Here is a 23276-nt window from a genome sequence, read left to right as displayed (position 1 = left end):
GATAGGGCACTTCCCATATAGAATCTTCTCAGGTTTTGGCCTGCCATATGAGTTCTGTTATACTCACAGACACCATTTCTATCCAAATCAAATAATTATATGCATATTCTAGTTTCTGGGCAGGAGTAATAACCAGATTAAATTGGGTATGTTTTTTTTCCGGCCGTGAAAATACTGCCCCCTATCCTAAACAGGTTAAATCCCCTTGGATTGATGAGGAATTTAAAAATGGTATGGTTGAGAGGGATGAGGCAAAAGGTATGGCAATTAAGTCTGGCAGCCCAACTGATTGGCAAACGTTCTGCAAATTAAGAAATCATGTGACTAAACTAAAGAAAAAGTAACTGCACTATGAAACATAGAGAATATATAGAAAGAATGATAGTAAAAAAACTTTGGGGCACCTAAAATACAATTTTGGGGGAAAAACCCAACTCGGCTCCTTCGTTCATTGAATGAGATGGCTCATTCATCACAAAGCCCACTGATATTGCCAACTACTTTAATTATTTTTTCATTGGCAAGATAAGCAAACTTAGGCATGACATGCCAGCAACAAACGCTGACAGTACACATCCAAGTATATCGGACCAAATTATGAAAGACAAGAATTGTACTTTTGAATTCCGTAAAGTCAGTGTGGAAGAGGTGAAAAAAGTATTGTTGTCTATCAACAATGACAAGCCACCAGGGTCTGACAATCTAGATGGAAAATTACTGAGGATAATAGCAGACGATATTGCCACATCTTCAATTTAAGCCTACTAGAGAGCGTGTCCCCTCAGGCCTGGAGGGAAACTAAAGTCACTCTACTACCCAAGAATAGTAAAGCCCCCTTTACGGGCTCAAATAGCCGACCAATCAGCCTGTTACAAACCCTTAGTAAACTTCTGGAAAAAATTGTGTTTGACCAGATACAATGCTATTTTACAGTAAACAAATTGACAACAGAGGTTCAGCACACATATAGGGAAGGACACTCAACAAGCACAGCACTTACACAAATGACTGAAAAATAAAGATAAACCCTTGAATGAGTAGGGGTGTGTCCAAACTTTTGACTGGTACTGTGTCCTTATGCTATGTTCACATAACATAATACAATGTCAGTGCCAGTGTATGCATCCTTCGATGCTGTGGGAATGTGTTATATTGTGACATGTTCTCCCTGTAGATAATTAAGATGCTGAGTTGGGGTTTTAGGCTGGGTTTCTGTTTAGACGTTAAGCTGTCTTTAAAACCATATTGATGAGTTAGTTAATTAAGATGCTGAGTTGGGGTTTTAGGCTGGGTTTCTGTTTAGATGTTAAGCTGTCTTTTAAAAAACATATTGATGAGTTAGTTAATTAAGATGCTGAGTTGGGGTTTTAGGCTGGGTTTCTGTTTAGACGTTAAGCTGTCTTTTAAACAACATTTTGATGAGTTAGTTAATTAAGATGCTGAGTTGGGGTTTTAGGCTGGGTTTCTGTTTAGACGTTAAGCTGTCTTTTAAACAACATTTTGATGAGTTAGTTAATTAAGATGCTGAGTATAAAAAGGGTCTTCTTCTATAGAAATAGGTCAGGCTTCTTGTTTAATGGTACAAAGCAGATCATTCAATCGATGTTCTTACTGGTCCTAGACTATAGCGACATCATCTATGGGAATGCAGCTGACACTTCATTAAAGCCATTAGATGCATTTGACCATAATGCACTTTGTTTTATTATGGCTACAGGTTCAGTACACCTCCCTGCATTCTCCATCAGGAAGTAGGCTGACCCTCTTTGTGGTGACGTAGTTCCATTCATTGCTCTCTTTGCATTTATAAAGCTCTTTGACAGTAACTCCCTCTGTAGCTAACATCTACAATAACCATTAGAGGTAAGAGTTGGTGTTATCATACACAGTCTCAGGGATGGCTAGCTCTGGGAATTCCTTTGGTCTGTACAGAGTTAGGTTAATCAGCTCTTTGCACCTTACTTGTGAAATAATCTCCAAACTTCTCAAAAAGTTTGTTTTGGTGCCTCTAGGTTAATTCACACTGCTGAATCAGGACCTGTTACAATTTACTTACAAAACCTTTAAAGGAGTTCATGAAACCATTCAGTCATGGATGTATGTAAACATATTTACCAGGTATTGCTTGTTACAGCAGACTACTGTTGCACATTGAATAGACATTCATCACTGTTACACCTCCTTGATGTGATGGTTTTCTATGTCTGTACATAGTGTGAATAGGGGTTTCCAAAAAGTTAATACCCCCCTAAACCAGAATGTTAAATGAACTTTAGAATAGAATAAAACGTTATTGTCCATCCAGGATGGAAATGTTTCTTTGGCATCACCGTCCTGCTTCATCCACGTTTCTGTTTCAGCAGATTAAATTACTTCTCCTAAAGTCCTCTTCAAATGTAGCCTTTGCCGCTAACTCATCCAGTTTGTTATTTATTGAACCCACATTTGACAGCGTGATTACCCGGAGCGGGTGAGTTCTTCCCCGCCTCCGTAATCTGTTCCTGATAACACCTCTTGAGCCTCGCTTCTTCTTAGTTAAACTTTTTTTTGATTTTGTAGAACAACCATCAGGCAAGGCAATGCTGTTTTGGATAGTGTGAGCTTTATCTCGGAAAGAGAGCAGAAACTCACGGGAGTAGGTGATAGTGGTTGTTTTACTCATTGAATCCATACAACCTCCGGTAGTGATTGTAACATTTCCGCATATTACAGCGATTAGGATTAAGGTTGTCACACATGCCACGAACAATACACTTTTAAACTGGCGACGGATTTAGACAAAACGAAACAAAATTGAACATATAACTATAAATATAACTATAAGCAAACAAACAATTCCCGCAGGTGAGCTCAGGGTCTGGCAACAGTGCGGCGCCCATAACAGGATACAACAGGTTCTTTCTCATGGGGTTCTAATCCCCCTCTGTCAACATCCACACTGTGAACACATCTTTAACATTCCTGAACCTTCACTATCTTCATCCCTGAACTAGCAACAATAACTATTGTCTATTGTTATTCTCAATGACCTTCCTGGCTGTATGAAATCCAAACTAAATACAATGTTGGCGTCAGTTTTCATGTCTTTGGTTATGCTAACATTTGTTCATTAGATTATATTTCTCATTAAGAATAACGTTGTTTTAATTCTATATTGGGCACGCCTTGCTTTGGTCATGTGTTCTCTTATGAATCAATTATTTTAATTAGAATATAGCAATGATGCTCTCTCCTCAATCACTTAAAGTGCCTTCGGAAAGTATTCAGAACCCTTGACTTTTTCCACATTTTGTTACGTTACAGCCTTATTCTAAAATGGATTAAATAAAACAATTTCCTCAGCAATCTACACACAATAACCCATAATGACAAAGCAATAAAAGGCTCTTAGAAATGTTTGCAAATTTATTAAAAAACAAAAACAGAAATCTTATTTACATAAGTATTCAGACCTCAATCACTTACAGGACCTTCTGAAAGAATTCAGTCTTTACAGCTGTATTCTAAAATGTATTAAATGAAACAATTTCCTTCAGCTAATGACAAAGCAAAAACAGGCTTTTAGCAAGTGTATTAAAAACAAAAAGCAGAATTACCTTATTTGCATAAGTATTCAGACCCTTTGCTATGAGACTCAAAATTGAGCTCAGGTGCATCCTGTTTCCGTTGATCATCCTTGAGATGTTTCTACAGCTAGATTGGAGTCCAGCTGTGGTAAATTCAATTGATTGGACATTACTTGGAAAGGCACAGACCTGTCTATATAAGGTCCCACAGTTGACAGTGCATGTCAGAGCAAAAACCAAGCCAAGGAATTGTCCGTAGAGCAAGTTTTTCCTTGGTTTCTGATTTGTCCCTGTTTTTCTCTCTCAAAAGCACACTGTTAATAGAGAAACTACACAATTGGATGTAAGTCCACAACAATACTTAAACCACATCAGGAGACCACTTTTGAAGTCTGAGGAAAATCAGAAAATTGTATTTTGGGGTGTAGATACCCTTTAATGCAAGTGGCACCAGCAAGAGCCTTGCTTGGTTAGTGGTGTCTCGGTAGCACACATGTGATTGCAGAGTCTGCTGAACAAATCACAACTGGATTGATGCAAATAGTCATGATATCATTCTGCCAGGTAGGCATAGACTACTTTATAGTTAATTGACAAGGTTTTTGGGGTTAAGCTTTTCCATCAACCAGAAGATGGTTGTCATTAGCATCATCGCTAACAGCTACACATAGTGGTAGACAAATGCACTCAGACAGGGCCATTTCTGGTCTGTTTCCTCTTCAGAAAGTTGAACGAAAATACAAATCACTTAGGTGAATTTAACGACGACTTGCAGGCAGTGGGTTCAGAATAACTATGAGAAAAAATGAATCCAAATTATACCACCACCCAAAAGGACACTTTAGAGACAGGAAGGGCAAAGGGGCATGTGCTCTACACAGGTAGAGCCCTATCTGTCCATGTTGCCTTATGCAAAGTGGGCACTGCTTCATGTGGCAACACCAACACTCACCTAAATAGTCCATATGCCACTGGGTGAGAGAAGTTTTCATTGTTTTTGGGCAGCATTATGTGAGGTGTTAATATGTGTTGTTAGCGTTGAGCCTTGGTCAATTTATCTCTGAATATGCCACCCTCTTCAATCTGTCACCTAATCCTGCCTAATGGGCAGGTCAGACCTGGAGTAAAGTATTGGCTGTAAGAAGTAAGAGAAAACATAACATCTGGTTGTTTTTAAATTACTTCTTATGACATTGCTTGACAGAGTAAACATTGTAATGGAGATTTTGTTCCAATCTGCGTTACCCACTCCAGTCAGCAGATGGCGATGTGAGTATTTCAGGTGATCCTTCTTGCGTGACGTATAATCTAGTGGACGGAACTGGAGGCTTCTTCAACAGCGACAACAGGCTTCTGATTCAACCAACGTGGTGGTTTGCTAGCGAATATAAAACTGAAACGTTGACGCGTTTAAGACCAAACTTGTTTATATTACTCTTAGTGTTTTGAACATACTTCCGTTTACCTTTCTACTAGCTAATTTCAACGTAATTTGCTTGTGAAATTAGCGGATGTGTTAAATTGATACAGCATTAGGCTAATCGCCCGGAACATGAGTTCACTAAGCAAGACGGAGAAAGTAGCTCTGGTGAAATTAGAGAAAGAAGCTTTCAGAATCAAAAAGGAGGTAGATGCCATAACATTGAAAGAAGAGAATGTAGTGAAAGAAGAGGAAGAACATTTTGGACTGAAAGAGGAAGAGGATGCTATCTCAGTAAAAGAGAAGGAAAACGTTTTGGGAGTGAAAGAGGAGACAGAAGATCCGATTAACACCAGTGAGTACTGTCTTAAAAACAGGCGCACAAACTATGTTGTTGTTGAACTAATGTGGGGTTTTAAGGGGCATTCTACTGAAGTTCTACACTTGAATATGTTGTTCAGTACTGTATAAATTGTTTAAGGGACAATCTGCCATTGGTACATATTTTTGTGGGACTTTTCAATTAGATGTATTGAATTCTCCATGTAGTGTATATTAAAGTGCACTAAATCTAACAGGCTTTAAAATATAATATTGGAGCATAATTTACACTTAAAATATCAAAGGGACGCAAAAGGCACCCATTTTGTGGAACGAACCTTTTACATTCACAACCCAAACAATATTTTATAAAATCATGATGAATGTGGCCATTTTTAGACATATTCATGCCTCTTGTAAGACCCTATGATTGCAATGATGATGGTCATAAGTTTATCATCTGTTTGATCTTGTCATTCACACAGGAGAGATGCATGACTATCGGGGATCCTCTGGGGAGCCTCAACAACATCCTGATGCTGACGAGGCAGAGAAGAGTCTCTCTAGATCAGAACACCAGATGGTACAGCTTGGTCTGGTCTAGCATACATCTTGCTCTATCTGGGGCTGGGTTTCTGTAAAGCACTTTATGACAACAGTGGCATCAGCATCCATAATGAGATGTCTCTGTGTCCCCTCTTTATGGTTAACAGGACAACGCTAGCCGGCCCCCTTCCACCCTCCCGGAGTCCCTGTGTCGTGCCTCTCCCGGTAGCACCTTACTGCTGGGTATGAAGAGGTTGTCTGTGCTGCTGGTGGACTGCAGGAAATCAACGGGGCTGAGTGGAACTGTGAGAGGAGGAGAAGAGAAAAGATCAGATTTGACTCATCAAAGTAAGTGCTGTAATTTAGTTTGAACAAATAAAATAGATCTGCCCACTGGTATCTGTTCCCATTAGGGCTGTCCCCGACTAATACAAATACAGCTCTGCACACTGTTGGCGTTCTCTCAACCAGCTTCATCTGGAATGCTTTTCCAACAGTCTTGAAGGAGGTCCCACATATGCTGAGCACTTGTTGGCTGCTTTTCCTTCACTCTGCAGTCCAACTCATCCCAAACCATCTCAATTGGTTTGTGGTCGGGTGATTGTGGAGGCCAGGTCATCTGATGCAGCACTCCATCACTCTCCTCCTTGGTCAAATAGGCCTTACACAGCCTGGAGGTGTGTTTGGTCATTGTCCTGTTGAAAAACAAACGATAGTCCCACTAAGCGCAAACCAGATGGGATAGCGTATTGCTGCAGAATGCTGTGGTAGCCATGCTGGTTAACCTTATCCAATGGTAGAGCGTGGCGCGAAATACAAATACCTCAAAAATGCTATAACTTCAATTTCTCAAACATATGACTATTTTACACCATTTTAAAGACAAGACTCTCGTTAATCTAACCACATTGTCCGATTTCAAAAAGGCCTTACAGCGAAAGCAAAGCATTAGATTATGTCAGGAGAGTACCCTGCCAAAAATAATCACACAGCCATTTTCAAAGCAAGCATATATGTCACAAAAACCAAAACCACAGCTAAATGCAGCACTAACCTTTGATGATCTTCATCAGATGACACTCCTAGGACATTATGTTATACAATACATGCATGTTTTGTTCAATCAAGTTCATATTTATATCAAAAAAAAGCTTTTTACATTAGCATGTGATGTTCAGAACTAGCATACCCACAGCAAACTTCTGGTGAATTTTCTAAATTACTCATGATAAACGTTCACAAAAAAACATAACATTTATTTTAAGAATTATAGGTACAGAACTCCTTTATGCAATCGCGGTGTCAGATTTTAAAATAGCTTTTCGGCGAAATCACATTTTGCAATATTCTGAGTACATAGCCCGGCCATCACAGGCTAGCTAATTTGACACCCACCAAGTTTGGGACAACCTAAACTCAGAATTACTATTACTAGAAAAAATGGATTACCTTTGCTGTTCTTTGTCAGAATGCACTCCCAGGACTTCTACTTCAGCAACAAATGCTGTTTTGGTTCCAAATAATCCATATTTATAATCAAATAGCTCTGTTTTGTTTGTGCGTTCAGGTCACTATCTGAAGGGTGACGCGCGAGCGCAATTCGTGAATTTTTTTTCTCTAAATATTCCATTACCGTACTTCGAAGCATGTCAAACGCTGTTTAAAATCAATTTTTATGCCGTTTTTCTCGTAAAATAGCGATAATATTCCAACCGGGCGACGTTGTATTCATTCAAAGGCTGAAAGAAAAAAATGGAGAATTCTCGTGAACGCGCCTCTCAGTCTCACTGTTCCCAGGCTGACCACTAACAAATTCTCCTGCTGTTCTTCGCCCAGAGACAGCAGACACCCCATTCCCCTTTCTGGCGCCTTCTGAGAGCCAATGGAAGCCTTAGAAAATGTCACGTTACAGCACAGATGCTGTATTTTCGATAGAGATGCTACAGAAGGACAACAAATTGTCAGACAGGGCACTTCCTGTATGGAATCTTCTCAGGTTTTGGCCTGCCATATGAGTTCTGTTATACTCACAGACACCATTCAAACAGTTTTAGAAACTTTAGCGTTTTCTATTCAAATCTACAAATTATATGCATATTCGAGTTTCCGGGCAGGAGTAGTAACCAGATTAAATCGGGTACGTTTTTTATCCGGCCGTGAAAATACTGCCCCCTATCCATAACAAGTTAAATCATCCCCGTTTGGCGAAGTCGGCTGTTTTTGTTAGGAAGAAATAGTCTTCACAGTTCGCAACAAGCCAGGCGGCCCAAACTGCTGCATATACCCTGACTCTGTTTGCAAGAGAAGTGACACATTTTCCCTAGTTAAAATAAATTAATGTTAGCAGGCAATATTAACTAAATATGCAGGTTTAAAAATATGTACTTGTGTATTGATTTTAAGACATTGATGTTTATGGTTAGGTACACGTCGGAGCAAAGACAGTCCTTTTTTCGCGAATGCGCACCACATCGATTATATGCAAAGCAGGACAGGCTAGATTAACTAGTAATATCATCAACCATGTGTAGTTAACTAGTGTTTATGATTGCTTGATTGTTTTTTTATAAGATAAGTTTAATGCTAGCTAGCAACTTGGCAACGTAAAGCAGGTGGTTAGAGCGTTGGGCTAGTTAACGTAAGGTTGCATCCCCAAGCTGACAAGGTAAAAATCTGTCGTTCTGCCCCTGAACAAGGCAGTTAACCCGCCGTTCCTAGGCCGTCATTGAAAATAAGAATGTGTTCTTTAACTGACTTGCCTAGTTAAATAAAGGTTTAAAAAAATATATATACAAAATTTGACAAATCGGTGGCCAAAAATATCGATTATCGATTGTTATGAAAACTTGAAATCGGCCATTCCGATTAATCCGTCTACCTCAAGCAGAGATCATCCTTTCACCTACTCTGTATCTCACAAAGACACGGCGGTTGGAACCAAAAATCTCAAATTTGGACTCATCAGACCAAGGGACAAATTTCCACCAGTCTAATGTCCATTGCTCGTGTTTCTTTCCCCAAGCAAGTCTCTTCTTATTATTGGTGTCCTTTAGTAGTGGTTTCTTTGCAGCAATTCGACCATGAAGGCCTGATTCACGATGTCTCCTCTGAACAGTTGATGTTGAGATGTGTCTTTTACTTGAACTCTGAAGCATTTATTTTGGCTCTCCTTCTCAGTGGCCGACTTGAGTAAGACATTTAAGTGTTAACTCTCGCAGGTCTGCCGGCCCAGACGGCATCCCTATCCGCATCCTCAGGGCATGCGCAGACCAGCTGGCTGGTGTGTTTACGGACATATTCAATCTCCCTATCCCAGTCTGCTGTCCCCACATGCTTCAAGATGTCCACCATTGTTCCCATACCCAAGAAATCAAAGGTAACTGAAGTAAATGACTATCGTCCTGTAGCACTCACTTCTTTCATCATGAAGTGCTTTGAGAGACTAGTCAAGGATCGTATCACCTCTTCCCTAGACACCCTAGACCCACTTCAATTTGCTTACCATCCCAATAGATCCACAGACGATGCCATCTCACTGCACACTGCCCTATCCCATCTGGACAAGAGGAATACCTATGTAAGAATGCTGTTCTTTGACTATAGCTCAGCATTCACCACCATAGTACCTTCAACTCATCATTAAGCTCAAGGCCCTGGGTCTGAACCCCGCCCTGTGCAACTGGGTCCTGGACTTCCTGACGGGTCTCCCCGTGGTGAAGGTAGGAAACAACACCTCCACTTCGCTGTTCCTCAACATGAGGTCCCCTCAGGAGTGTGTACTCAGTCTCCTCCTGTACTCCCTGTTCACTCATGACTGCACGGCCAGGCATGACTTCAACACCATCATTAAGTTTGCCGATGACACAACAGTGGTAGGCCTGATCACCGACAACGACGAGACAGCCTATAGGGAGGAGGTCAGAGACCTGGCCGTGTGGTGCCAGGATAACAACATCTCCCTCAACGTGATCAAAACAAAGGAGATGATTGTGGACTACAGGAAAAGGAGGACAGAGCGCGCCCCCATTCTCATCGACAGGGCTGTAGTGCAGCAGGTTGAGAGCTTCAAGTTCCTTGGTGTCCACATCACCAACAAGCTAACATGGTCCAAGCACACCAAGACAGTTGTGAAGAGGGCACAACAAAACCTATTCCCCCTCAGGAGACTGAAAAGATTTGGCATGGGTCCCCAGATCCTCAAAATGTTCTACAGCTGCACCATCGAGAGCATCCTGCAACAATTTCAATGATTTGCAGTTCATATAAGGAAATCAGTCACTGTAAATAAATAATTAGGCCCTAATCTATGGACTTTACATTACTAGGCAGGGGCGCAGCCATCTACCTGCTGGGGAGCTAGTCCCACCCACTGGAGAGCCAAGCCTCAGCCAATGAAGCTGTCCGGGTGGCTGGTCTAAGACAATGTGGAGGTCCTGGACTGGCGTGGTTATACGTAGTCAGCGGTTGTGAGGCCAGTTGGATGTACTGCCAAATTCTCTAAAATGACATTGGAGGTGGCTTATAGTAGAGAAATTTACATTTAATTCTCTGGTAACAGCTCCAGTGGATATTCCTGCATGCCAATTGCACACTCCTTTGAGACATCTGTGGCGTTGTGTGACAAAACTGCACATTTTAGTGGGCTTTTATTGTCCCCAGCACAAGGTGCACCTGTGTAATGATCATGCTGTTTAAACATGCCATACCTGTCAGGTGGATGGATTATCTTGGCAAAGGGATATAAACACATTTGTGCACAAAATGAGAGAAATAAGCTTTTGTGCATATGGAAAAAGTCAAATTATGTATCTTACAGCTATGAAGGTTAAATATTTAGAACCACCTGCTCGATAGGAATCCATCGACGTCTGTGTCTTGAGGGTCCTAGAACGGTCTAGTTGTTTGTATTCTGACTTCTAAAACAGAATTAATAAGTAAGTAAACATATCAGTAATTACCAGGAAGCTCTACAACGTTTGTTTTAAATGATTAAATGTTTGAAAACTGGCCTCAGGTTGAGGGCTCTGATTTGGATTAAACCTCATAGCAAGGCAGTTTTGTCATGTGGAGATTTAATTCTATCTTTAAATAAACACTGTCTTTGGCAGGAGAAAAACCAAACTCGGAGGAATCAGAGACGTTCGAACCAGCTAGACGACGCAACTGCTCCCAGATTGGAAAGAGTTTTACCAAGTTAGGAAGCCTGAAAAGACATGAGAGGACACACACTGGAGATGGGGAAAGTGACACAGAGTTACTACAGGACGAAGACGAGTCATTGAGCGAACATAGCTTTGACTCCCAGACAGAAGATATGTTTTTACACGGGGAGGACATCGTTTTGGACTGGTAAGTTCTTCTTATGATAATGCCGTTGTTTGCAATGAATAATATCAAATATTATCCATTTGAGATTTTATTTTATTTGCAATATATAAAAATATAATCAGTAACGAAATGTGTGAAGTACAAATTGGTTATACATTGTGGGTGTGTATATATGTGTGTTTTTTATATATATATATATATATAAAAACACACATATATACACCCACAATGTATAACCAATTTGTACTTCACACATTTCGTTACTGATTATATTTTTATATATTGCAAATAAAATAAAATCTCAAATGGATAATATTTGATATTATTCATTGCAAACATGACAGTGGTGCCTTTCCCCACCACTGTCATGTCTTGTAAAAGGTTTCTATATATATATATATCACACATATATACACCTACAATGTATTTTTTTTATGTTATACATATTATATATCAATATATTTTTTATATAATCAGTAAATATTTTGTATATAAAAGTGGAGTAGAATGGAACAGCAAACACACCTCTCCATGCTCCCTCTACTCCACACAATCACCTCACCACAGTGACCACGCTATATTGATTGTGTGGAGTAGAGGGAGCGTGGTGACTGTGGTGAGGTGATTGTGTGGAGTAGAGGGAGCGCTGTCACTGTTCCATTCCATTGTTATATAAATAGCCATTGGAGGCTGTTGAGGGGAGGGCAGGCCCACAACAATGGCCAGAGTGGAATGGAACAGCACTTCACCATAGTGATTGTGTTCCCTCTACTCTATATTATACAGATCTGTTTATTTTACCTGTTGATACAGGGCTCATCTGTAAAAGTGTTCTTACTGAATTGTTTTTCTTACACCAGGAAGTCTGATGAACAATGGGAACCCACAATGTCAAGGTGTCCATCCCCCACTAATTCAGACGCTGAAGCTGGTTCATCCAGCCGGACCCCTGCTGTCTCCGGCTCCACACCTTCCCCCGCCCGGCCATCTAGAGGTGTGAAGAGGCCAGTCCAGAAGCGGAGGAGGGCCAGTGCACAACCTGCAGACAAAGGGACCGAGGGGCGTTGGCACACTGTGCTAGACGTGGATGTGGAACCAAGTGCACCAACATTTAGACCGAAAAGGCAGCCAGGACCTCAGCTGGACATGACTGCAAAGTACAGCCCCCTTCATCTTTTCCAGATGTTTTTCTCCTTGTCAGTTCTGGATTCGCTGGTGTCTAACACCAACAAGTATGGGGCTAAGAAACAAGCAGGCAAGAAAGAGGCATGGAAGCCCATTTCCATCCAAGACCTATACTGTTACATCTCACTGGTTATTTACATGGGGCTTGTGAAGTTGAAAACCCTGAAGAACTACTGGAGAACGTCAACACTCTACCAACTGCCTTTCCCCACCACTGTCATGTCTTGTAAAAGGTTTCTGACTATCTCACGGGCGCTTCATATCAGTGACCCACAAGTTGATGAGGACAATGACAAGAAGAGAGGCACATCAAGCTTTGATAGGCTCTGCAAAATCAAACCTCTCTACCCCAGCATGGTTGAGGCCTGCAAGACCCATTTTCAGCCCAACCAGAACCTGTCCATAGATGAGAGGATGGTAGCCTCAAAGGCTAGAATTGGCCTCAAACAATATATGTGTAACAAGCTGTTTGGGTACAAACTCTTTGTTTTGGCCGATTCTGTGTGTGCCTACACTTGGAATTTTTTTGTTTATGAGGGGGAAAGCAGTTTTGCTACCGGTAAGGGACTTGGTTATGATTCCGTTATGGAGTTGTTGGATTTTCAACTGCTTGGGACGGGCTACAAACTGTTTATGGACAACTTCTACACAAGCACTACCCTGTTCACAGACCTGAGGAAGCTGGATGTGTGGGCTTGTGGCACCATTCGTACCAACAGACAGGGCTTTCCAAAAACTAAAGTGAATGACATGCCTAAGAGGGCTGATAGGGGTACCATGCGATGGATTCGTAAAGATGACCTGCTCTTTGTAAAGTGGATGGATACCAGAGAGGTGGTCATGTGCACCACTATCCACAAATCGTACAGTGGCGATCACGTCGTCAGGCGTGTGAAGGACGCTAATGGTGCATGGACCACAAAAAATGTCCCCATTCCTGCTGCTGTGAAGGACTACAACAAGAGCATGGGAGGTGTGGACCTGTCAGACACTCTGATAGGCTACAACAGTGTTCTCCACAAGACAATGAAATGGTACAGGACATTGTTCTATCACTTCGTTGACATTGCTGTGGTGAATGCATTCATCCTTCATAAGGAAATGGCTAAGAGCTCTGGACAGACCTCCATGACACAGCTAGCCTTCAGAGAGCTGCTCATCCGGGAGCTTTCTGTCTACGGCACAAAGTCCACTGCATCACATTCTGTCCCTTCTACTCCTGCCACCAGTGTTGTTCACATTCCCAAATTCCTATCTGCAGGCATGAATGTGCCTAAGGGCAAAAAGGGCACAGTAGGGAGGCGTCGTTGTGTTCTGTGTCACAGGAAAGGCCCCGTCACCTGCACCACTTGTTCTGTTACCCTCTGCTTTACACCAGAAAGAGACTGCTATGGGACTTGGCATCAGCAGCACAATATTGTGTAGGACTGAGAATCTTCCAAATATTGTCATTCTAAAGTGTGTAATTTGTATTCTTTTTGTTCATTTTTTTTGAGAGAGGGTGTGTTAGGCATAGCATTTTTGTATGTTGTATATAGTTATTTGCTTGAAAATGTATCACTTTACCAATTTGGAAATTTGGGTACATTTGGACAACTTGTGCGGGACACCTGGGTGACTTCATGCTAAATGTCATGTAGCTCCTGAAGTGATCAGTCTAAAACTTTACACACACCGCTGCCACCTAGTGGCCAAAATTTAAATTGCACCTGGGCTGGAATAATACAATATGGTCTTTCTCTTACATTTCAAAGATGATGGTACAAAAAAAATACAAATGTTTTTTTCTTTGTATTATCTTTTACCAGATCTAATGTGTTATATTCTCCTACATTATTTTCACATTTCCATACACTTCAAAGTGTTTCCTTTCAAATGGTACCAAGAATATGCATATCCTTGCTTCAGGGCCTGAGCTACACGCAGTTGGAGTTGGGTATGTCAATAAAGATGAAAATGGGTGGATCCAACATTCATGAACCTTCACTATCTTCATTGCTAAACTAGCAACAATGTCTATTGTTATTCTAAATGACCTTCCTGGCCATATGAAAGCCAAGCTAAATACAATGTTGGTGTCAGTTTTCATGTCTTTGGTTATGCTAACAATTGTTTATTAGATTATATTTCTCAATAAGAATAATGTTTTAATTCTATATGGGTCACACCTTGCTTTGGTCATGTGTTCTCTTATGGGTCAATTATTTTAATTAGAATATAGCAATTATGCTCTCTCCTCAATCACTTACAGTGCCTTAGGAAAGTATTCAGACCCCTTGACTTTTTCCACATTTTGTTATGTTACAGCCTTATTCTAAAATGGATTAAATAAAACAATTTCATAAGCAATCTACACACAATACCCCATAATGACAAAGCGAAAACTGGCTTTTTAGAATTTTTTGCACATTTATTAAAAACAAAAAACCGACACCTTATTTAAATAAGTATTCAGACCCTTTGCTATGAGACTCGAAATTGAGCTCAGGTGCATCCTGTTTCCGTTGATCATCCTTGTGATGTTTCTACAACTTGATTGGAGTCCACTTGGGGTAAATTCAATTGATTGGACATGATTTGGAAAGGCACAGACCTGTCTATATCAGGTCCCACAGTTGACAGTGCATGTCAGAGCAAAAACCAAGCCGTGAGGTCGAAGGAATTGTCCGAGCGCCGAGACAGGATTGTGTCGAGGCACAGATCTGGGGAAGGGTATCAAAACATTTCTGCAGCATTGAAGGCCCCTGATTTAGCCCCCTGCAGTAAAAGGTTATTAAAAGGGTTAAATTATCTGTTTAAGTCATTAGTAAAGGGCACATCGTTAAAGACTAGAATAATCTTTTTTTGTGGTCTATATCCTGTCAATCATGTATTCCTTCATAAACAGAAAACAAATGTTTACCTAAACACAACATGTCTGCAAGGGCCCCTCTAGGTTCACAACCTCTTGACCATTAAATCTGGATAGCTGACAACTATCTTTTAAAGGTTAAAAGTGATCTGTTTAGGTCGTCAGTAAAGGAAGCATAGTTAAAGAGTACAATGAACCTTTCAAAGAGGCTGGTGTGAGGCTTCTGGGGCTTTTTTTGGGGGGGGGGGGGGTTGACTGAGCCATCCCATGGACACTCTTTTATAGGGGGGTAAAAGATTACAATGACCCTTTCAAAGACAGACATTCCCCGGACATCCCCCCATAACTATTTTTAAAAGGGTAAAAATTATGTGTTTAGGTCGTTAGTAAAACATATGTTTTCAAAGACACCTGGGGGTCCAGGTTGTTAATTATTTTGTGTACATATAGTTCCCTTGTGTGCAAGGGCCCCCTGAGATTCACAACTTCTTGACCCTTAACATTCCCAGCCAAGGGGAGAGACAGAGGGAGAGAGATAGAGGGGGAGAAAGATTTAATTCATTGAAGGTAAATTACATTTTCTTTCAAGCATTTTCTTTTATTTGAAAACTTTAATCCAGACATTTATACAAACATATTACAATTATTAAAGTGTATTATGTAATATTAAATACTAAATTGTCACTGTTTTTTTTACAAAAGACCTTTATATAGATCATACATATTATTACACGTAGCAACACAACATGACAGCAGCACAAAACATGGTACAAACATTATTGGGCACAGACGAGCACAAAGGCAAGAAGGTGCCGACAACAATACATCATACAAAGCAGCCACAAGTGTCAGTAAGAGTGTCCATGATTGAGTCTTTGAATACAGAGATGGAGATAAAACTGTCCAGTTTGAGTGTTTTTTGCAGCTCGTTCCAGTCGCTAGCTGCAGCAAACTGAAAAGGGGAGCGTCCCAGGGATGTGTGTGCTTTGGGGACCTTTAACAGAATGTAACTGGCAGAACGGCTGTTGTATGTGGAGGATGAGGGCTGCTGTAGGTATCTCAGATAGAGGGGAGTGAGGTCTTAGAGGGTTTTATAAATAAGCATCAACCAGTGCGTCTTGCGACGGGTATACCGAGATGACCAGTTTACAGAGGAGTATAGAGTGCAGTGATGTGTCCTATAAGGAGCATTGGTGGCAAATCTGATGGCCGAATCGTAAAGAACATCTTGCCGCTCAATGTATCCTACAATGACTATATCCAACCCTACTCCATGTTTTGCCACATGCATGTATCCTACAGTTGTGGCCAAAAGTTTTGAGAATGACATAAATATTATTTTCCACAAAGTTTGCTGCTTCAGTGTCTTTAGATATTTTTGTCAGATGTTACTATGGAATACTGAAGTATAAAAACAAGCATTTCATAAGTGTCAAAGGCTTTTATTGACATTTACATGAAGTTGATGCAAAGAGTCGATATTTGCAGAGGTGACCCTTCTTTTTCAAGACCTCTGCAATCCGCCCTGGCATGCTGTCAATTAACTTCTGGGCCACATCCTGACTGATGGCAGCCCATTCTTACATAATCAATGCTTGGACTTAGTCAGAATTTGTGGGTTTTTGTTTGTCCACCCGCCTCTTGAGGATTGACCACAAGTTCTCAATGGGATTAAGGTCTGGGGAGTTTCCTGGCCATGGACCCAAAATATGGATGTTTTGTTCTCCGAGCCACTTAGTGATCACTTTTGCCTTATAGTAAGGTGCTCCATCATGCTAGAAAAGGCATTGTTTGTCACCAAACTGTTCCTGGATGGTTGGGAGAAGTTGCTCTCGGAGGATGTGTTGGTACCATTCTTTATTCATGGCTGTGATCTTAGGCAAAATTGTGAGTGAGCCCACTCCCTTGGCTGAGAAGCAACCCCACACATGAATTCCTAGGATGCTTTACTGTTGGCATGACACAGGACTGATGGTAGCGCTCACCTTGTCTTCTCCGGACAAGCTTTTTTCCAGATGCCCCAAACAATCGGAAAGGGGATTCATCAGAGAAAATGACTTCACCCCAGTCCTCAGCAGTCCAATCCCTGTACCGTTTGCAGAATATCAATCTGTCCCTGATGTTTTTCCTGGAGAGAAGTGGCTTCTTTGCTGCCCTTCTTGACACCAGGCCATCCTCCAAAAGTCTTCGCCTCAGTGTGCGTGCAGATGCACTCACACCTGCCTGCTGCCATTCCTGAGCAAGCTCTGTACTGGTGGTGCCCCGATCCTGCAGCTGAATCAACTTTAGGAGACGGTCCTGGCGCTTGCTGGACTTTCTTGGGCACCATGAAGCCTTCTTCACAACAATTGAACCGCTCTCCTTGAAGTTCTTAATGATCCGATAAATGGTTGATTTAGGTGCAATCTTACTGGCAGCAATATCCTTGCCTGTGAAGCCCTTGTTGTGCAAAGCAATGATGACGACACGTGTTTCCTTGCAGGTAACCATGGTTGGACAGAGGAAGAACAATGATTCCAAGCACCACCTTCCTTTTGAAGCTTCCAGTCTGTTATTCGAACTCAATCAGCATGACATATTGATCGCCAGCCTTGTCCTCGTCAACACTCACACCTGTGTTAACGAGAGAATCACTGACATGATGTAAGCTGATCCTTTTGTGGCAGGGCTGAAATGCAGTGGAAATGTTTTTTGGGATTCAGTTCATTTGCATGGCAAAGAGGGACTTTGCAATTAATTGCAATTCATCTGATCACTCTTCATAACATTCTAGGGTATATACAAATTGCCATCATACAAACTGAGGCAGCAGACTGTGAAAATTAATATTTGTGTCATTCTCAAAACTTTTGGCCACGACTGTACAATAACTATATTGTCGTGTCTTTAGTATCATTAAAGGTGAAGACTGTTATTTTATCTAATCAATTCTCTGTAATTATTATTACGTGATTAAACTAATCATGGGTAAAGAAATAAAAACAACAGTAAAAAGACAGGCTATATACAGTAGCGAGGCTATAAAAGTAGCGAGGCTACATACAGACACCGGTTAGTCAGGCTGATTGAGGTAGTATGTACATGTAGATATGGTTAAAGTGACTATGCATATATGATGAACAGAGAGTAGCAGTAGCGTAAAAGAGGGGTTGGCGGGTGGTGGGTGGGACACAATGCAGATAGCCCGGTTAGCCAATGTGGGGGAGCAGTGGTTGGTCGGCCCAATTGAGGTAGTTTGTACATGAATGTATAGTTATAGTGACTATGCATATATGATGAACAGAGAGTAGCAGCAGTGTAAAAAGAGGGGTTGCGGGGGAGGGGGGTTGGGGGGTCTCACACTGCAAATAGTCCGGGTAGCCATTTGATTACCTGTTCAGGAGTCTTATGGCTTGGGGGTAAAAACTATTGAGAAGACTTTTTGTCCTAGACTTGGCACTCCGGTACCGCTTGCCATGCGGTAGTAGAGAGAACAGTCTATGACTGGGGTGGCTGGGGTCTTTGACAATTTTATGGCCTTCCTCTGACACCACCTGGTGTAGAGGTCCTGGATGGCAGGCAGCTTAGCCCCAGTGAAGTACTGGGCTGTACGCACTACCCTCTGAAGTGCATTGCAGTCAGAGGCCGAGCAAATGCCGTACCAAGCAGTGATGCAACCAGTCAGGATGCTCTCGATGTTGCAGCTGTAGAACCCTTTGAGGATCTCAGGACCGATGCCAAGTCTTTTTAATTTAGGCTTTGTTGTGCCCTCTTCACGACTGTCTTGGTGTGTCTGGACCATTCTAGTTTGTTGTTGATGTGGACACCAAGGAACTTGAAGCTCTCAACCTGCTCCACTACAGCCCCGTCAATGAGAATGGGGATGTGCTCAGTCCTCCTTTTCCTGTAGTCCACAATCATCTCCTTAGTCTTGGTTACATTGAGGGATAGGTTGTTATTCTGGCACCACCCGGCCAGGTCTCTGACCTCCTCCCTATAGGCTGTCTTGTTGTTGTCGGTGATCAGGCCTACCACTGTTGTGTCGCCTGCAAACTTAATGATGGTGTTGGAGTCGTGCCTGGCCGTGCAGTCATGGGAGTACAGGAGGAGACTGAGTATGCACCCCTGGGGTGTTGAGGATCAGCGTGGCAGATGTGTCAGGAAGTCCAGGATCCAGTTGCAGAGGGAGGTGTTTAGTCCCAGGATCCTTAGCTTAGTGATGAACTTTGAGGGTACTATGGTGTTGAACGCTGAGCTGTAGTCAATGAATAGCATTCTCACATAAGTGTTCCTTTTGTCCAGGTGGGAAAGGGCAGTGTGGAGTGCAATAGAGATTGCATCATCTGTGGATCTGTTTGGGTTGTATGCAAATTGGAGTGGGTCTAGGGTTTCTGGGATAATGGTGTTGATGTGAGCCATTACCAACCTTTCAAAGCACTTCATGGCTAGGGACGGGAGTGCTACGGGTCTGTAGTCATTTAGGCAGGTTGCCTTTCTGTTCTTGGGCACAGGGACTATGGTGGTCTGCTTGAAACATGTTGGTATTACAGACTCAATCAGGGACATGTTGAAAATGTCAGTGAAGACACCTGCCAGTTGGTCAGCACATGCCCAGAGCACACGTCCTGGTAATCCTTCTGGCCCCGCAGCCTTGTGTACGTTGACCTGTTTAAAGGTCTTACTCACATCGGCTACGGAGAGCGTGATCACACAGTCGTCCGGAACAGCTGATGCTCTCATGCATGCCTCAGTGTTGCTAGCCTCAAAGCGAGCATAGAAGTGATTTAGCTCGTCTGGTAGGCTCGTGTCACTGGGCAGCTCGCGGCTGTGCTTCCCTGTGTAGACCGTAATAGTTTGCAAGCCCTGCTACATAAGACGAGCGTCGGAGCCGGTGTAGTATGATTCAATCTTAGCCCTGTATTGTAGCTTTGCCTGTTTGATGGTTCATCGCAGGGCATAGTGGGATTTCTTGTAAGCTTCCAGGTTAGAGACCCTCACCTTGAAAGCGGCAGCTCTACCCTTTAGCTCAGTGCGAATGTTGCCGGTAATCCATGGCTTCTGGTTGGGGTATGTACGTACAGTCACTGTGGGGACGACATCCTCGATGCACTTATTGATAAAGCCAGTGACTGATGTGGTGTACTCCTCAATGCCATCGGAAGAATCCCGGAACATGTTCCAGTCTGTGATAGCAAAACAGTCCTGTAGTTTAGCATCTGCTTCATCTGACCACTTTTTTTATAGACCGAGTCACTGGTGCTTCCTGCTTTCATTTTTGCTTCTAAGCAGGAATCAGGAGGATAGAGTTGTGGTCGGATTTACCAAATGGAGGGCGAGGGAGAGCTTTGTACATGTTTCTGTGTGTGGAGTACAGGTGATCTCAGTTGTAGTTGTAAATGAGAACTTGTTCTCAACTGGCCTACCTGGTTAAATAAAGGTGAAATAAAAAAATACAAATTTCCAACCAATGCCTATTCACTTCGGCGTTGCCACTGAGTAAGCACATTTTACCTATGAAAAAATTATCTCATTTTAAAGGTTAAGATCACATGATATCATTTCGCAAATATTTCCAGCTTTACTCATTCATTTTATACAAGAATTAGATGCAAGCCTCATAACTGAGGGACCTGTATGAACAGAGTTAGGGTAATGTGGCTGTATTGTCTTTCATGAGGTCACAAACTTGAAACAAAACGGACCAGGTCGTAGCTGGCTTCTCCACCGACCGTTTACACGTTCTCCAAAAGAGGAATATTGTTCTATTCTCATATTCTAGGATGTAGTAAAATTGGGCGGGAGAATCCCTTTTCTCTTACTGTGAAACTCTCTCCATACTGCATGGCCAGGGAGAGTCTCTTTCCGGAATTTAAGTTAAGTTGTAAAACTCCACCCCCCGCCCCCCTCTTGTTCACATATCTGCTAGCCAAGTCACTGAAAGGGCCAGCGTCATGACAATGTCAACTCAACTCCATTTGATGCCACTGTCATGTATCCTACCATGACTATTTCCAACCCAACTCCATGTGTTGCCACTATCATGTATCCTACCATGGCTGAAGCTTTGATCCAGTGGAAGAAGTATTGAGGAGCAGGGAGGTTAAAGGTCACTTCAGGATACAGCTGTAACTCTACACTATCCATAAATAATCAAGTAATGAGATTATTTCGGGCCTTATCAAATATTTTTTTATTTTTCTTTACCTAATTCAATTTTTTTTTTTTTTTTACCTAATTCTGTTTTCTCCATTTAGTTTTTCCAGGTTTCTGATTTGTCCCTGTTTTTCTGTTTATGGCTCTCAAAATCACACTGTTAGTAGAAAAACAACAACATTGGATATTCCAAGTCCACAACAATACTTAAACCACATCAGGAGATCACTTTTGAAGTCCGAGAAAAATCTAAGACATTTTCATTTTAGGGTGTAGATACCATTTAATTCAAGTGGCACCAGCAAGAGCTTTGCTTGGTTAGTGGTGTCTCTGTAGCACACATGTGATTGCTGTACAAATCACAACTGCATTGATGCAAATAATCATGATATCATTCTGCCAGGTAGGCATCGACTACTTTGTTGACAAGGTTTTTAGGGAAATCTTTTCCATCAATCAGAAGATGGTTGTCATTAGCATCATCGCTAACAGCTACACATAGTGGTAAACAAATGCACTCAGACAGGGGCATTTCCGGGCTGTTTCCTCTTCAGAAACTTTAAGGAAAATACAAATCACTTAGGAGAATTTAATGACAACTTGCAGGCAGTAGGTTCAGAATAACTATGCCAAAAAACGAATACAAATTATACCACCACCCAAAAGGACATTTTAGAGACTGGAAGGGCAAAGGGTCATGTGGTCTACACAGGTAGAGGCCTATCTGTCCATGTTACCTTTTGCAAAGTGGGCACTGCTTCATGTGGCAACACCAACACTCACCGAAATAGCCCATATGTGTCACGTCCTGACCAGTATAAGGGTTATTTGTTATTGTAGTTTGGTCAGGACGTGGCAGAGGGTATTTGTTTTATGTGGTTTATGTGGTGTTTTTTGTAGAAGGGTATTTGATTTAGGTATTCCGGGGTTTTTGGGCACTGTTCCTTGTTAAGGTATTTCTATGTTTAGTCTAGTTAGTTGTATTTCTATGTTTAGGTTAATGGGGGGTTGGACTCTCAATCAGAGGCAGGTGCTTTCTCGTTGCCTCTGATTGAGAGTCCTATATATGGGTATGTGTTTGGTTTAGTGTTTGTGGGAGATTGTTTCTTGTTTTGCCTGTGTGAGCCTTAGAAGACTGTTTGTTGTTCGTGAGTTCTTCGTCATTTTGTTATTTTTGTGTTCACTTTATTTTATAAATAAATCAAGATGAGCATCCACATTCCTGCTGCGTTTTGGTCCTCCATTCCCGACGACAACCGTGACAGAATCTCCCACCACAAACGGACCAAGCAGCGGAGGAAGGAGCAACAGGTGGACTTTGAGGAGCAAGGGGAAATTAAGTTGGACCAACGGGAGAAATGAACATGGGAACAGATTATGGCCGGGGAGGGCCCATGGAGAAAATGGAGCGAAGACCGGGAATGCTACCGAGGAACACGACTGGCGTTGAAGCACGAGAGGCACCCCCAAGATTTCTTTTGGGGGGGGCACACGGGTAGTTTGGCTGGGCCAAGGGTGAGCCCTAAGCCGGCTCCCCGTGTTGATATGGAGGACCGTATGGAGTGGAGGGCGCCGTGTTTTGCTGAAGTGCGCACAATCTTGCCCATACGCACGCACAGTCCAGTGCGAGTTATTCCAGCCCCTCGCAGATGCCGTGCTAGAGTGGGCATCCAGCCTGGTAGGAGGATGCCTGCGCAGCGCGTCTGGTCACCTGTGCGCCTCCTAGGACCAGACTACCCTACGCCCGCTCTACGCACGGCAACCATCAGGCCACTGCACAGCCCAGTTCGCCCTGTATTAGTACCCCGCTCATACAGGGCTACTAGTTCCATCCAGCCAGGACGGGTTGTGCAGGAGGTGAGATCAAGACCGCCTGTGCGCCTCCATGGCCCGGTGTTTCCAGTTCCTGTCTTTCGTGCGGACCCGG

The 23276-nt window shown here is 42.3% G+C and overlaps 2 protein-coding genes across 11 annotated transcripts in view; both read left to right on the top strand.

Moving 5' to 3' along the window:
- LOC115178195 (zinc finger protein 658B-like) overlaps positions 1 to 23276 on the top strand; it is a 1063446-nt gene that overhangs the window by 643744 nt on the left and 396426 nt on the right. The gene's annotated exons all lie outside the window — the stretch shown is intronic.
- LOC115178191 (zinc finger protein 501-like) overlaps positions 1 to 23276 on the top strand; it is a 141359-nt gene that overhangs the window by 74791 nt on the left and 43292 nt on the right. For 3 of the 10 annotated variants that reach the window (XM_029739269.1, XM_029739268.1, XM_029739274.1), the window contains 2 exons: positions 10962 to 11202; positions 12042 to 14522. The exons of 3 other annotated variants lie outside the window; for them this stretch is intronic. In XM_029739269.1, the coding sequence (XP_029595129.1) occupies positions 10962 to 11202; positions 12042 to 13791 (1991 nt within the window). In that variant the 3' untranslated portion in view covers positions 13792 to 14522. Of the gene's footprint in view, positions 1 to 4860; positions 5342 to 5792; positions 5891 to 6020; positions 6202 to 10961; positions 11203 to 12041; positions 14523 to 23276 lie in introns of those variants that run through there. 4 more of the 10 variants (XM_029739277.1, XM_029739278.1, XM_029739271.1 and 1 more) reach the window with 3 other exon arrangements.

This window comes from Salmo trutta, chromosome 38 (assembly GCF_901001165.1).
Source record: "Salmo trutta chromosome 38, fSalTru1.1, whole genome shotgun sequence".
NCBI lineage: Eukaryota > Metazoa > Chordata > Actinopteri > Salmoniformes > Salmonidae > Salmo > Salmo trutta.
This window is presented reverse-complemented; position numbering and strand designations above follow the sequence as displayed.